Source organism: Ascaphus truei, chromosome 1, assembly GCF_040206685.1.
Source record: "Ascaphus truei isolate aAscTru1 chromosome 1, aAscTru1.hap1, whole genome shotgun sequence".
Taxonomy (NCBI): domain Eukaryota; kingdom Metazoa; phylum Chordata; class Amphibia; order Anura; family Ascaphidae; genus Ascaphus; species Ascaphus truei.
The window spans coordinates 322,874,605-322,890,191 of NC_134483.1; the positions used below are offsets into that span (position 1 = coordinate 322,874,605).

Consider the following 15,587-nt stretch of genomic DNA (forward strand, 5'->3'; position numbering starts at 1 on the left):
AGTTTGCGAGGTGGGGGGGCGTGGGGAGCGAGGTGGGGGGGGGGGGAGCGAGGTGGATTGGAGGGGGGGGAGCGAGGTGGGTGGAGGGAGCGAGGTGGGTGGAGGGGGGGGAGCGAGGTGGGTGGAAGGGGGGGGAGCGAGGTGGGTGGAGGGGGGGGAGCGAGGTGGGTGGAGGGGGGGGGGAACGCGAGGTGGGTGGAGGGGGGGAACGAGGTGGGTGGAGGGGGGGAGCGAGGTGGGTGGAGGGGGGGAGCGAGGTGGGTGGAAGGGGGGGAGCGAGGTGGGTGGAGGGGGGGGAGTGAGGTGGGTGGAGGGGGGGGAGCGAGGTGGGTGGAGGGGGGGGAGCGAGGTGGGTGGAGGGGGGGGAGCGAGGTGGGTGGAGGGAGGGGAGCGAGGTGGGTGGAGGGGGGGAGCGAGGTGGGGGGGAGCCTGGTGGTGGGGGAGCGAGGTGGGGGGGGGAGCGTGGTGGGGGGGAGCGAGGTGGGGGGGAGCGAGGTGGGGGGGAGCTTTTGCGAGGTGGGGGGGGAGCGAGGGTGGGGGGGGAGCGAGGTGGGGGGGAGCTTTTGCGAGGTGGGGGGGAGCGAGGTGGGGGGGGAGCCTGGTGGTGGGGGAGCGTGGTGGGGGGGGGGGGGAGCGAGGTGGGGGGGGAGCGAGGTGGGGGGAGCTTTTGCGAGGTGGGGGGGAGCGAGGTGGGGGGGAGCTTTTGCGAGGTGGGGGGGAGCGAGGTGGGGGGGGGAGCGAGGTGGGCGGGGAGCGAGGTGGGGGGGAGCGAGGTGGGGGGGGAGAGCGAGGTGGGGGAGGAGGGGGAGCGAGGTGGAGGAGGGGGAGCGAGGTGGGTGGAGGGGGGGAGCGAGGTGGGTGGAGGGGGGGAGCGAGGTGGGTGGAGGGGGGGAGCGAGGTGGGTGTAGGGGGGGGGGAGCGAGGTGGGTGTAGGGGGGGGAGCGAGGTGGGTGTAGGGGGGGAGCGAGGTGGGTGTAGGGGGGGGAGCGAGGTGGGTGTAGGGGGGGAGCGAGGTGGGTGGAGGGGGGGGGGCGAGGTGGGTGGAGGGGGGGGGAGCGAGGTGGGTGGAGGGGGGGGAGCGAGGTGGGTGGAGGGGGGGGGAGCGAGGTGGGTGGAGGGGGGGGAGCGAGGTGGGTGGAGGGGGGGAGCGAGGTGGGTGGAGGAGGGGGAGCGAGGTGGGTGGAGGAGGGGGAGCGAGGTGGGTGGAGGGGGGGAGGGAGGTGGGTGGAGGGGGGGGAGCGAGGTGGGTGGAGGGGGGGGAGGGAGGTGGGTGGAGGGGGGGGAGGGAGGTGGGTGGAGGGGGGGGAGGGAGGTGGGTGGAGGGGGGGGAGCGAGGGTGGTGGGTGGAGGGGGGGGAGCGAGGTGGGTGGAGGGGGGGGAGCGAGGTGGGTGGAGGGGGGGGAGCGAGGTGGGTGGAGGGGGGGGAGCGAGGTGGGTGGAGGGGGGGGGAGCGAGGTGGGTGGAGGGGGGGGAGCGAGGTGGGTGGAGGGGGGGAGCGAGGTGGGTGGAGGGGGGGGGGAGCGAGGTGGGTGGAGGGGGGGGGGAGCGAGGTGGGTGGAGGGGGGGGGGAGCGAGGTGGGTGGAGGGGGGGGAGCGAGGTGGGTGGAGGGGGGGGGGCGAGTTGGGTGGAGGGGGGGGGGGAGCGAGTTGGGTGGAGGGGGGGGGAGCGAGTTGGGTGGAGGGGGATGAGCGAGGTGGGTGGAGGGGGGGGAGCGAGGTGGGTGGAGGGGGGGGAGCGAGGTGGGTGGAGGGGGGGGGGAGCGAGGTGGGTGGAGGGGGGGGGGGAGCGAGGTGGGTGGAGGGGGGGGAGCGAGGTGGGTGGAGGGGGGGGAGCGAGGTGGGTGGAGGGGGGGGGAGCGAGATGGGTGGAGGGGGGAGCGAGATGGGTGGAGGGGGGAGCGAGATGGGTGGAGGGGGGAGCGAGGTGGGTGGAGGGGGGGGAGGGAGGTGGGTGGAGGGGGGGGAGGGAGGTGGGTGGAGGGGGGGAGCGAGGTGGGTGGAGGGGGGGGAGCGAGGTGGGTGGAGGGGGGGGAGCGAGGTGGGTGGAGGGGGGGGAGCGAGGTGGGTGGAGGGGGGGGAGCGAGGTGGGTGGAGGGGGGGGAGCGAGGTGGGTGGAGGGGGGGGGGAGCGAGGTGGGTGGAGGGGGGGAGCGAGGTGGGTGGAGGGGGGGGAGCGAGGTGGGTGGAGGGGGGGAGCGAGGTGGGTGGAGGGGGGGGAGCGAGGTGGGTGGAGGGGGGGGAGCGAGGTGGGTGGAGGGGGGGGAGCGAGGTGGGTGGAGGGGGGGGAGCGAGGTGGGTGGAGGGGGGGGAGCGAGGTGGGTGGAGGGGGGGAGCGAGGTGGGTGGAGGGGGGGGAGCGAGGTGGGTGGAGGGGGGGGAGCGAGGTGGGTGGAGGGGGGGAGCGAGGTGGGTGGAGGGGGGGGAGCGAGGTTGGGTAGAGGGGGGGGGAGAGAGGTGGGTGGAGGGGGGGAGCGAGGTGGGTGGAGGGGGGGGAGCGAGGTGGGTGGAGGGGGGGAGCGAGGGGTGGGGGGGGGTGTGGAGGGGGGGGAGCGAGGTGGGTGTAGGAGGGGGGGAGCGAGGTGGGTGTAGGAGGGGGGAGCGAGGTGGGTGTAGGGGGGGGAGCGAGGTGGGTGTAGGGGGGGAGCGAGGTGGGTGTAGGGGGGAGCGAGGTGGGTGTATGGGGGGGGAGCGAGGTGGGTGTAGGGGGGGGGAGCGAGGTGGGTGTAGGGGGGGAGCGAGGTGGGTGTAGGGGGGGGAGCGAGGTGGGTGTAGGGGGGGGAGCGAGGTGGGTGTAGGAGGGGAGCGAGGTGGGTGTAGGGGGGGAGCGAGGTGGGTGTAGGGGGGGAGCGAGGTGGGTGTAGGGGGGGGAGCGAGGTGGGTGTAGGGGGGGAGCGAGGTGGGTGTACGGGGGGGGGCGAGGTGGGTGGAGGGGGGGGGGCGAGGTGGGTGGAGGGGGGGGGGCGAGGTGGGTGGAGGGGGGGGGGGCGAGGTGGGTGGAGGGGGGGGAGCGAGGTGGGTGGAGAGGGGGGATAGAGTGAGGGGTGCGTGAATGAGGGACGGGGTGCGTGAATGAGGGACGGGGTGCGTGAATGAGAGACGGTGTGCGTGAATGAGGGACGGGGTGCGTGAATGAGGGACGGGGTGCGTGAATGAGAGAGGGTAAACCATCAGGTCATTGCGACTCATAAGCGTGATTCTATTGTGACTGACACGAAAATGTGGAGAATATGAAAAGACGACAACCACAAGTGTGGCTAGTATTGAATTCCTATTGGACACCGCCGCGGGTATAACCCCTCTTAGATCATTACCGTGCCAATCAACACAGCCTGTGTGCATTACAATGCATTGCAGCCAGCTCTCTCAGTGACAGGTTTAATGTCAGGATCTCCCTTTTTCCCACATCCTCAATGGAACGCAGACCTTTTATGAGTTATACATTCAATTGTAATTATACATTTAATTACAATACTGCTCAGCTCCTAACACTCCCCAATATACTCACTGTCGCCAGCAAAACTGGCGCAGAGTATATTCATTCATAGAGGCAAAGCAATGCAGTCTCATATGATGTAGTGATGCTATTATAACCAAAATCCCCTTCAGCTCAATATTGTGCTTGATTTTTCCTGTCGCAACCCCTTGTTGTTTTGTTGAGAGAAGGTGCAGCTCCAGTTACTACCAGACTGAAGTCCAATATACAGTATGTGACTTTATCACAGACCTGAGCATCAATTATTCCCTACATTCAAAGTAACTTGCTGCAGACACCCCTGGCAGGTAAACAAAAGTCACATTATTATTATTATTATTATTATTAATCATTAGGTATAGAATACACAAACATATCCCAGATGTGGACCCTTGGGAGTGGGACATGTCTGTGCTCATGTCTGATTTCCCCCCCCTCCTCCCTCCTCCCTCCCTGCCTGTGAGAGGGGAGCTGGGGCAGGTTACCTCCAGGTAGTAGAGGTCCAGGGCGGTGATCTGCGAGTCCAGGAAGTCCTCATACGTGTGGAACTGGGTGATGATGCTGTCCGCGGCGGCAGCCTCTTCTTCCTCCATCTTGGTTGTCAAGGCTGCGGCGTCCCTAGCAACGAAGGGGGCGAACAGCAAGTGGGCGGGGCTTGTGTAACACCCACGCCGCGGCTGGGGAGCATCTAGGGACGTTAAGGAGGCGCGACCAATAGGAGTGCCCGCAAGTGGAATTGAAACCCCGCCCACTCCTGGGAGAAGCGTGGCTGTCCACACAAGGTGATGTCACTGCATGTGATGTTTGTACAGAGGCAGGCTGATTTACTGACTGCATGTTTTTGTCCTGTACTATCAATATAAAAAAAAAATGCAAATATATCATAATGCTTAAAAAAAAATATCTATTTGTGTACATGTTTAATGCTTCCCCTTTATTCCACCTGATATTATAATCACTATATATAATATACAGTGTATATGTGTCACTTGAAAAAGTGAAATAAATGTCTGTGCTGACCCAAACCAAGTGATTTAGACAGAAATGCACACTAAAGTATTAATATTAAAAATAGATATACTTGAAGAATCTGTGCAAAAATATAAAAAAAAAATACCCAACCTTATCTCAAAGGTGGCTGCTATTCAAAAAGATGGCTCATCATCTCAGAAGCTAAAGGAAACAGAAAAAGGACAAGCACACGACTCTAAGGCTGCAGCCCGCTAGCGCTGAGCAGGCGGTGCTTGGCGAGCTGACTTGCGAGCTGACTTGCATATATGTGTGCTCATTTGCATGTCATTTCCCAGAATCCCTTGCTGCAGTGGAAGTGCTGTATGCTGGGTGATAATGGGGAAAGGCGGGGTTGCAGACCTGCCTAAGACATGCAGATGAGCATACAGCTATATTTGCATATATATATATATATATATATATATATATATATATATATATATATATATATATATATATATATATATATATATATATATATATATATATATATATATATATATATACACACACACACACGAGTCCCCGCTCACGCGATGCACGTGCGGGTATGCGCGTGCACACACGCGATACGCTTAGGTAAATAAAAATTTTATACTTACCCGCTCGCTCAATATTCGGCAATGCTGATCCCCCTCCCCACGCACGTGAGCAGACGCAGGACACCCGCCATGCATGCTTTGAGCGCCAGCGCGCTCAGCGCTAGCGAGACTCAGCCTAAGGGTTTGTGACGGGAGGGGGCGTGGCGGTGGGTTTGCAGGGGCGTGGCCATAACCTCACGCGGCTGATTCGCCCTCATTGGCTGAACCGCCGGCTGGGGCGTGGCCACGCCTCCGTCGCAAGTTGTAAACTCTATTTTCATTGGGTTTAAAAAACCTGGCAGTACGGCGCGGATGCACCTTCTGCGGGAAGGTGCGTACTGGGCCCAGCCCCATTGAGGGGTGGTGCTTATACAGTACTAGCTGATATACCCGGCGTTGCCCGAGCGTGGAAGGGCAGGGGGAATGGCGTGGAAGGGGGGGGGGGGGCAAAGGGCAGGGAGGGGGGGGGCAAAGGGCAGGGAGGGGGGGGGCAAAGGGCAGGGAGGGGGGGGGCAAAGGGCAGGGAGGGGGGGGGCAAAGGGCAGGGAGGGGGGGGGCAAAGGGCAGGGAGGGGGGGGGCAAAGGGCAGGGAGGGGGGGGGCAAAGGGCAGGGAGGGGGGGGCAAAGGGCAGGGAGGGGGGGGGCAAAGGGCAGGGAGGGGGGGGCAAAGGGCAGGGAGGGGGGGGGCAAAGGGCAGGGAGGGGGGGGGCAAAGGGCAGGGAGGGGGGGGGCAAAGGGCAGGGAGGGGGGGGGCAAAGGGCAGGGAGGGGGGGGGCGAAAGGGCAGGGAGGGGGGGGGGGAAAGGGCAGGGAGGGGGGGGGGAAAGGGCAGGGAGGGGGGGGGCAAAGGGCAGGGAGGGGGGGGGGCAAAGGGCAGGGAGGGGGGGGGGCAAAGGGCAGGGAGGGGGGGGGGCAAAGGGCAGGGAGGGGGGGGGGCAAAGGGCAGGGAGGGGGGGGCAAAGGGCAGGGAGGGGGGGGGCAAAGGGCAGGGAGGGGGGGGGCAAAGGGCAGGGAGGGGGGGGGCAAAGGGCAGGGAGGGGGGGGCAAAGGGCAGGGAGGGGGGGGCAAAGGGCAGGGAGGGGGGGGGCAAAGGGCAGGGAGGGGGGGGGCAAAGGGCAGGGAGGGGGGGGGCAAAGGGCAGGGAGGGGGGGGGGCAAAGGGCAGGGAGGGGGGGGGCAAAGGGCAGGGAGGGGGGGGGCAAAGGGCAGGGAGGGGGGGGGCAAAGGGCAGGGAGGGGGGGGCAAAGGGCAGGGAGGGGGGGGGCAAAGGGCAGGGAGGGGGGGGGCAAAGGGCAGGGAGGGGGGGGGCAAAGGGCAGGGAGGGGGGGGGGCAAAGGGCAGGGAGGGGGGGGGCAAAGGGCAGGGAGGGGGGGGGCAAAGGGCAGGGAGGGGGGGGGGCAAAGGGCAGGGAGGGGGGGGGGCAAAGGGCAGGGAGGGGGGGGGCAAAGGGCAGGGAGGGGGGGGGCAAAGGGCAGGGAGGGGGGGGGGCAAAGGGCAGGGAGGGGGGGGGGCAAAGGGCAGGGAGGGGGGGGGCAAAGGGCAGGGAGGGGGGGGGCAAAGGGCAGGGAGGGGGGGGGCAAAGGGCAGGGAGGGGGGGGGCAAAGGGCAGGGAGGGGGGGGGCAAAGGGCAGGGAGGGGGGGGGCAAAGGGCAGGGAGGGGGGGGGCAAAGGGCAGGGAGGGGGGGGGCAAAGGGCAGGGAGGGGGGGGGCAAAGGGCAGGGAGGGGGGGGGCAAAGGGCAGGGAGGGGGGGGCAAAGGGCAGGGAGGGGGGGGCAAAGGGCAGGGAGGGGGGGGCAAAGGGCAGGGAGGGGGGGGCAAAGGGCAGGGAGGGGGGGGGCAAAGGGCAGGGAGGGGGGGGGCAAAGGGCAGGGAGGGGGGGGGCAAAGGGCAGGGAGGGGGGGGCAAAGGGCAGGGAGGGGGGGGCAAAGGGCAGGGAGGGGGGGGCAAAGGGCAGGGAGGGGGGGGCAAAGGGCAGGGAGGGGGGGGGCAAAGGGCAGGGAGGGGGGGGGCAAAGGGCAGGGAGGGGGGGGGGCAAAGGGCAGGGAGGGGGGGGGGCAAAGGGCAGGGAGGGGGGGGGGGCAAAGGGCAGGGAGGGGGGGGGGGCAAAGGGCAGGGAGGGGGGGGGGCAAAGGGCAGGGAGGGGGGGGGCAAAGGGCAGGGAGGGGGGGGGCAAAGGGCAGGGAGGGGGGGGGGCAAAGGGCAGGGAGGGGGGGGGGCAAAGGGCAGGGAGGGGGGGGGCAAAGGGCAGGGAGGGGGGGGGCAAAGGGCAGGGAGGGGGGGGGCAAAGGGCAGGGAGGGGGGGGCAAAGGGCAGGGAGGGGGGGGGGGCAAAGGGCAGGGAGGGGGGGGGCAAAGGGCAGGGAGGGGGGGGGCAAAGGGCAGGGAGGGGGGGGGGCAAAGGGCAGGGAGGGGGGGGGCAAAGGGCAGGGAGGGGGGGGGCAAAGGGCAGGGAGGGGGGGGGGCAAAGGGCAGGGAGGGGGGGGGGGCAAAGGGCAGGGAGGGGGGGGGGGCAAAGGGCAGGGAGGGGGGGGGGGCAAAGGGCAGGGAGGGGGGGGGGGCAAAGGGCAGGGAGGGGGGGGGGCAAAGGGCAGGGAGGGGGGGGGGCAAAGGGCAGGGAGGGGGGGGGGCAAAGGGCAGGGAGGGGGGGGGGCAAAGGGCAGGGAGGGGGGGGGGCAAAGGGCAGGGAGGGGGGGGGGGCAAAGGGCAGGGAGGGGGGGGGGGCAAAGGGCAGGGAGGGGGGGGGGGCAAAGGGCAGGGAGGGGGGGGGGCAAAGGGCAGGGAGGGGGGGGGGCAAAGGGCAGGGAGGGGGGGGGGCAAAGGGCAGGGAGGGGGGGGGGGCAAAGGGCAGGGAGGGGGGGGGCAAAGGGCAGGGAGGGGGGGGCAAAGGGCAGGGAGGGGGGGGGGGCAAAGGGCAGGGAGGGGGGGGGGGCAAAGGGCAGGGAGGGGGGGGGGGCAAAGGGCAGGGAGGGGGGGGGGGCAAAGGGCAGGGAGGGGGGGGGGGCAAAGGGCAGGGAGGGGGGGGGCAAAGGGCAGGGAGGGGGGGGGCAAAGGGCAGGGAGGGGGGGGGCAAAGGGCAGGGAGGGGGGGGGCAAAGGGCAGGGAGGGGGGGGCAAAGGACAGGGAGGGGGGGGGCAAAGGACAGGGAGGGGGGGGCAAAGGGCAGGGAGGGGGGGGCAAAGGGCAGGGAGGGGGGGGCAAAGGGCAGGGAGGGGGGGGCAAAGGGCAGGGAGGGGGGGGCAAAGGGCAGGGAGGGGGGGCAAAGGGCAGGGAGGGGGGGCAAAGGGCAGGGAGGGGGGGGGGCAAAGGGCAGGGAGGGGGGGGGGCAAAGGGCAGGGAGGGGGGGGGGCAAAGGGCAGGGAGGGGGGGGGCAAAGGGCAGGGAGGGGGGGGCAAAGGGCAGGGAGGGGGGGGCAAAGGGCAGGGAGGGGGGGGCAAAGGGCAGGGAGGGGGGGGGCAAAGGGCAGGGAGGGGGGGGGCAAAGGGCAGGGAGGGGGGGGCAAAGGGCAGGGAGGGGGGGGCAAAGGGCAGGGAGGGGGGGGGCAAAGAGCAGGGAAGGGGGGGCGACTCAATCCCCCACACACACACACAATCCCCCCCCACACACACACACACAATCCCCCCCCACACACACACACTCAATCCCCCCACACACACACACTCAATCACTCCCCCCCCCACACACACACACTCAATCCCCCCACACACACACACTCAATCACTCCCCCCCCCCCCACACACACACTCAATCACTCCCCCCACCCCCACCACCACCAACACACACACACTTAATCAGTCCACAATTTCACCTGGGGGGGCGACATGCTCCGATCCCCCAACCCCCCATGCTGCTGAAAACAGGAAGCAGACAGGAAGAGAAGGAGGGCTTGTCTGTGTGCAGAGGAAGCCCCGCCCCCTCTGCAAGACACAGACATAGAAGCAGCAGCACGGATCTTCTGGCCCCGCCCCCTCTGCAAGACACAGACATAGAAGCAGCAGCACGGATCTTCTGTCCCCGCCCCCTCTGCAAGACACAGACATAGAAGCAGCAGCACGGAGCGCCCCCAGGTTTCCCTGCCAGCTGCTCGCGCCCCCCCCCTACATAATCGTGCGCCCCCCCAAGGGGGCGCGCCACAAGCTAATGTATGTAACAACCCCCCTAGTGTGTGTGTGTGTGTGTGTGTGTGTGTGTGTGTGTGTGTGTGTGTGTGTGTGTGTGTGTGTGTGTGTGTGTGTGTGTGTGTGTGTGTGTGTGTGTGTGTGTGTGTGTGTGTGTGTGTGTGTGTGTGTGTGTGTGTGTGTGTGTGTGTGTGTGTGTGTGTGTGTGTGTGTGTGTGGCCCGTCACTCCGCCTGAGGCCAATGAGAGGTGTGCGGGGGCGGGCGGCCCAAGGGACCAATGAGATTTCCCCTAGGGACACCGGACATCCAGACAGGCATACAGTGCTTTCACTAATATAGTATATAAGATGCACAGCGCACAGCAGTCACTGGGACCGCAGCCTTATAGTGTAGTATGTAAAAAATATATCTTATGTATTGTGAAAAGGGGTGAGTATCACACGTACAAAAAAGCAGTTCTTTAAAGCATTTCATGTAATATTTTGACATGGGATACCGCAACACCACCTGAACACAATCCTCATGAACGGCATACAGTACATGATTAACGCAGATGACTTCCTGCCAACGTCGCCCCGGATCAGAAGCACGCAGAGTGACTCATCTACTGCGTTCGTGAGTACTGGGTTCGGATGGTGTTGCGGTAACCCATGTCAATATGTTACATGAAATGCTTTAAAGAACTGCTTTTTGTACGTGTGATACTCACCCCTTTTTACAATATATAAGATATATATTTTACTGTACATACTCCATTAGGAGAGTCGTGCGCTTGTCTTTTTTTTATGTATATATATATGTAGCCCTCTTGCCCCCACCCTAAGTGAGATTGGGGTGGGTAGATGTATCTGACTACTTATCAGTGTGGTGCTGTACCTGTTTGGCAACCAGGAGGGCTGAGCTTCCGCCACGGGGAACCTGGGGTATATACTTAAACTCGGTGCAGCGCCTCCACTGATGAGGGATCCCAACGTGGTGGGAGTGTGCCCTCACCAGAACAACCATACAGTAAATACACACCGTGTGAATAAACAGTATTTACTGAGCATGAATGGTAACTTCAATGAAACTCTCTTTGCATAACATCAATACATCATTACATCATATGAATAACATTGCATCACCCTGAATGCATACCATCCCCTCAGCCCACATGTCCATCATCACATCACCCTCAGTCCCTTTGATAATAATGTGATTGGGCACTTATCCCTTGAGTGTCCACAACACTAAGGTGAGTGTAAGTGTGAGGGATAGCGCTTCCCTGTGTTGGGGCCCGGTGGTGCACTTAATATACTACCTCCCTGATCCTGATCAGGATAATCCTTTGTAAACAGCAACTCCGCACAGTGATCCCACGTCGCGATGCGCTGCTTCTTGCAGGAATGATTACTCCATCTGACTCCTCTGGGGAGGGATCCCCAGCTGGATGATCCTTTAAGAACAGTCTCTGCTATGGAGTCAAATCCTCTTCCATCTACATGCTGTACTGACAGTCAGGCACTGTCCTGCAGCATCTCTCTCTCTGAGTATGGTGAAGGAGTCCCTGTCTTAAGGCAGTCCCTATAACATACAGTATTACTCTACAGTGTCTCAGGTGACTAACTGGGCCCTAGGGGTATACTTCCACCCTAGTCCTTGCATGAAGAAGACCTCTTCCTGTAGATACTGTCTGATCCCAGACTCTGGCAGTTCACCACGTGCAACTGGCACTGGTGATATCACATAACACTGTGTAACTCAGAAAGAACCCCCCCCCCCCTTCTTTCTATGAGGGGCCTTTCCCTGACACAGCCAAAGCCAACTACTCTGGCTGCACTGCAAACAACTCTGTTGCAACTAGCTATCCTGCTCAGCTAAAGTGGCAGCCTCCCTATCTGGGGTCTGTCCCTAGCTACAGTAACTCACTGGTGACTCAGGGCAATCTGGGGCCTGGGGAGGGTACTCTGGCCTAGTGCATGGGTCCCTGCCCTGCACACCTACCTCCTCCCCTGTCTGCTTCCCCACCCTGAGTGACTTCCTTCCTGCCAGCCTGCTAATATCCCTATATTGATCCTCCCCTTAACAGGAGGATTCCTCAACCCTATTGGCTAAGCTAAAACATCTGACTGCCTGCAGCCATGCCTCCTGGGAACTTTAGTTCCCATGGAGGCTCCTGCCTGTCGAAACCGCATGGGCGCCTCTCTAATGGCTGCCCCTCTTGTCCTACCTGCGCCTGCGCTATCCTAATGGCTGCTGCGCCACTTCCCTGCACATGCGCAACCTCTAGAGGGTCTTCCTGCCTCTCTGCCTTCTCCTGCGCTTGCTCTGTCACCTCTAAGATGGCCGCCGCACTCGTCCACGCATGCACGAGCGATCGCGCACGCGCGGTCGACTCCAACATAGCGGCGCCCGCCCGGATGGCGGCGCCAACCAGTGGAGAGCCGCCGGAGCCTCCCTGCACCTCCTGCTGCCGGCTATCTCACCGCACCGCCATAACTAACTGCGCGGCACCTGCCCATACGCCAGGGAGAGCGCTGGGAAGAGTCCCATAACCGGGGACCCGCGCTGGTAAGGGAACCAGGGCTATACACTCCCCTTGGTTAAAAACGCATCGTCCCCGCTTAGGGAACAGCATCGCACAGTACAAGGATACACAAGCAAAATACATTACTATATATATACATCTTAATGTGCAAACTTTATCACCAGTGGCATACATCAAACTGACAATCAGGGTGCATATAAGATACCCCGCAGTGATACCCGAGGCCAGCTGAGCCCCATAGTGGAGTGCCCCTAACTGATTGGACGAGGGTACCTCCCTCTGATTGTCATGAATGACTGCCTGGTCAGTCACTGGTACTGGAATGGTAGCCTCTGGTTTAGGGTCACTTCCTCCCCCGGGTGGGGGAAATAGCAAGAGGTCCTTGGTATTGACCCTTCCCTGATCCCCCGCATTCGTCTCACGGGAGACAGAGAGGTTCAGTCTCTTGCCTCAGTCCACCACATGGCTGGCAGAGCGCTCCATGTTGCGCTTAGAGGAGGCAAATTTCAACGGAGCATTCACAACACAGTCTTTGCCCGTAAGCACTTGAGTGGATTCTACTGGGGAGCGAACAATTAGCAAAGTCTCTCTCACCTCCTGCAGGGGGTAAAGGGTTGATACCTTACCACTGCATTGATTCACGGTGGCCAACAGGTCATCAGGGGACGCTGGCAGTTCCCACCTCAGCTGTCTTGGGACCTGTCCCCGGTACTTCTGGGGCAGTCCCCTCACTTTCTAGAAACTCGGGAGCGTTGGATCCCAGTCCTGGGACCATTTGGGTTGGAGCGCACGGGCTCACACTTAGCTCAGTCACAGTAATACTTATGGCGGCACATGGGCCCACCACCAGGTCATGAGCAATCCCACCTCGGGCACACGGGCCCACAGCAGGGTCTGTATCCACCAAGATAGTTGGCTCTTGGTCTTTGCAGGAGTGGTCCGCCGGTAGGCGCATCACCACTGATGATTGATCAGTGTCAGTGATAGGAGAGAGAAGAGACACTTCCACAGGGGGACAGCATCTGGGTACCTTGTATTCGTCGTTGGCTATCAGCAAACAGTCTTGCTCCGGTGCCACTAGCGGAAATGCATCCCACTTCTCCTGGGCAGTCACCCCACTCAGCGGTTCTGGCATCTGAGATTCCTGCTCGGGAACCAGGTCCGGAACCGACATCCGGGGTTCCGACATCTGTGACTCTGCCTTCAGTGACTTCGGCTCGGGACCTGAGTCTAGAATGTCCATTAGTGCGCACGGGCTCTCGGCAACCTCCATGGCTGGGGTAGGTTAAATAGCAGCGTCTTGAAACCCCTGAGTAGAGAGATCAGTCACATCAGTTTTCTCTGTGGATTCTGAAGCCAGGGGCATAATAGGGTCCAGAAAATGTGCCCCGCAGCAGGCACAGTCAGGCCTCCACGTCAGGTCGTCCCTAGAACAGTCACATGTGACACAAAAACATTGTAGGCACTCCTTCCAGACCACCTCTGTCCTCCTGAATTCCAGTGGGAGCTGAAATAGGTCGACTCCCCTACCCAAGGCTTCCTGTAAGCAGGGGCACAGTAGCGCGAGTGCGTCTGTTCCAGGCAGTCGCCGAGCCACATACAAGTTAGGGTGTAACTCCTCGCAGTATAGTCCATCCCCATAGGAAAAAGAATCGGTTTCTGCAACAGTGTCTGGAACATCGTTTTGGACACACGGGCCCCCTGAAGCCTCGGGGATTAAGACAGACTGATTAGTAGCGTAACTCACTTCAGTAGAGAAGTCTGGCTCCTCCTCCTCTTCTGGTGGTTCTGTAGGCTGCAGCAGTCTGGGTTTCAGGAACTGTGCCTCGCAGTCGTACACTTGGGCCCCCGGGTCAATTCACCAACTGGGCAATCACAACCGACCAGGCAGCAGTGCAGGCATCCTTCCCCATCTACCACTGTCGTCGTGAGCGCTAGTGGTAACGTAGATAAATCGTCGATCCAGCCACCAGACACCTTCCAGTCTTCTAATACACATGGGCATACCACCAGGGGTGCGCCTAACTTTGGGGCCCGTATGACTTTATACAGTCGAGGGCGAAGGTCAGAGCAGTTGGTACCCTCCTCTGTGTGGATAGAATGGGCAAAGTCAAGCTCATGGTGATCCCTCCCCTTAGTTAAATCTGTGGGAGGGGGAGTAGAGATTACGGTTTTCAATACTGAATCACTCCCTTGCAGGGGGTGGGGCTCGGGGTTTCGTGCCAATCCCGGGCATCTTTCTGCAAGGTTATTCGGCGCCGCCTTCAGCGCATCAGCACGTGCACTCTTCCAACTTGGGGAAAGTTGCCATGGCGCTGGGTCAGCGTAGACTAAGGGATAACCCTCCGGCGGGCCCCCTGACATAAACAGTGTGGACGGTGCCTCTGACAGCCATATATCCCAAGTGGGGGTCACCACGAAAAGTATCGACATCCACATGGACGTGGGGTCTTGTTCTTCATCTACAATACAGGCGTAAGGCCACCCAGGAATATTACGCATATGATCACAGAGCTCCACGACTGATATAGTTGCGGGAAGGCCTCCTACGGCCACCACACGGCGGGGGCTAAAATCTTGCCTCATGGCCCAGGCGAGGAACTCGTGTCCGGACTTTACTACCATATTTGGAATTTGGAGATAAAAATCTATAGGGCACCCCAGGTCTGGAGCTCAGCAGCGCCTCCAAATGTAGCCCTCCTACCACAACCCTATGTGAGATTGGGGGGGGGGGTAAGTGTATCTGACTACTTATCAGTGTGATGCTGTACCTGTTTGGCAACCAGGAGGGCTGAGCTTCTGCCACGGGGAACCTGGGGTATATACTTACACTCGGTGCAGCGCTGATGAGGGATCCCAACATGGTGGGAGTGTGCCCTCACCAGAACAACCATACAGTAAATACACACAACCATACAGTAAATACACACAATGTGAATTAACAGTATTTACTGAGCATGAATGATAACTTCAATGAAACTCTCTTTGCATAACATCAATACATCATTACATCATATGAATAACATTGCATCACCCTGAATGCATACCATCCCCTCAGCCCACATGTCCTTCATCACATCACCCTGTGAGGGATAGTGCTTCCCTGTGTTGGGGCCCGGTGGTGCACTTAATATACTACCTCCCTGATCATGATCCTTATCAGGATAATCCTTTGTAAACAGCAACTCCGCACAGTGATCCCACGTCGCGATGCGCTGCTTTTTGCAGGAATGATTACTCCATCTGACTCCTCTGGGGAGGGATCCCCTGCTGGATGATCCTTTAAGAACAGTCTCTGCTATGGAGTCAAATCCTCTTCCATCTACTGTACATGCTGTACTGACAGTCAGGCACTGTCCTGCAGCATCTCTCTCTCTGAGTATGGTAAAGGAGTCCCTGTCTTAAGGCAGTCCCTATAACATACAGTATTACTCTACAGTGTCTCAGGTGACTAACTGAGCTCTAGGGTTATACCTCCATCCTAGTCCTTGCATGAAGAAGACCTCTTCCTGTAGATACTGTCTGATCCCAGACTCTGGCAGTTCACCACGTGCAACTGGCACTGGTGATATCACATAACACTGTGTAACTCAGAAAGAACCCCCCCCCTTCTTTCTATGAGGGGCCTTTCCCTGACACAGCCAAAGCCAACTACTCTGGCTGCATTGCAAACAACTCTGTTGCAACTAGCTATCCTGCTCAGCTAAAGTGGCAGCCTCCCTATCTGGGGTCTGTCCCTAGCTGCAGTAACTCACTAGTGACTCAGGGCAATCTGGGGCCTGGGGAGGGTACTCTGGCCTAGTGCATGGGTCCCTGCCCTGCACACCTACCTCCTCCCCTGTCTGCTTCCCCACCCTGAGTGACTTCCTTCCTGCCAGCCTGCTA

The 15,587-nt window shown here is 61.4% G+C and overlaps 1 protein-coding gene across 1 annotated transcript in view; it reads right to left on the minus strand.

Annotated features, from left to right (window-relative positions):
• CFAP299 (cilia and flagella associated protein 299) overlaps nucleotides 1–4,171 on the minus strand; it is a 742,637-nt gene extending 738,466 nt beyond the window's left edge. Inside the window, exon 1 of the mRNA XM_075606538.1 lies at nucleotides 3,956–4,171. Coding sequence (XP_075462653.1) covers nucleotides 3,956–4,063 — 108 coding nt within the window. The 5' untranslated portion in view covers nucleotides 4,064–4,171. The remainder of the gene's footprint in view (nucleotides 1–3,955) is intronic.
• Between the last annotated feature and the right edge of the window lie 11,416 nt (nucleotides 4,172–15,587).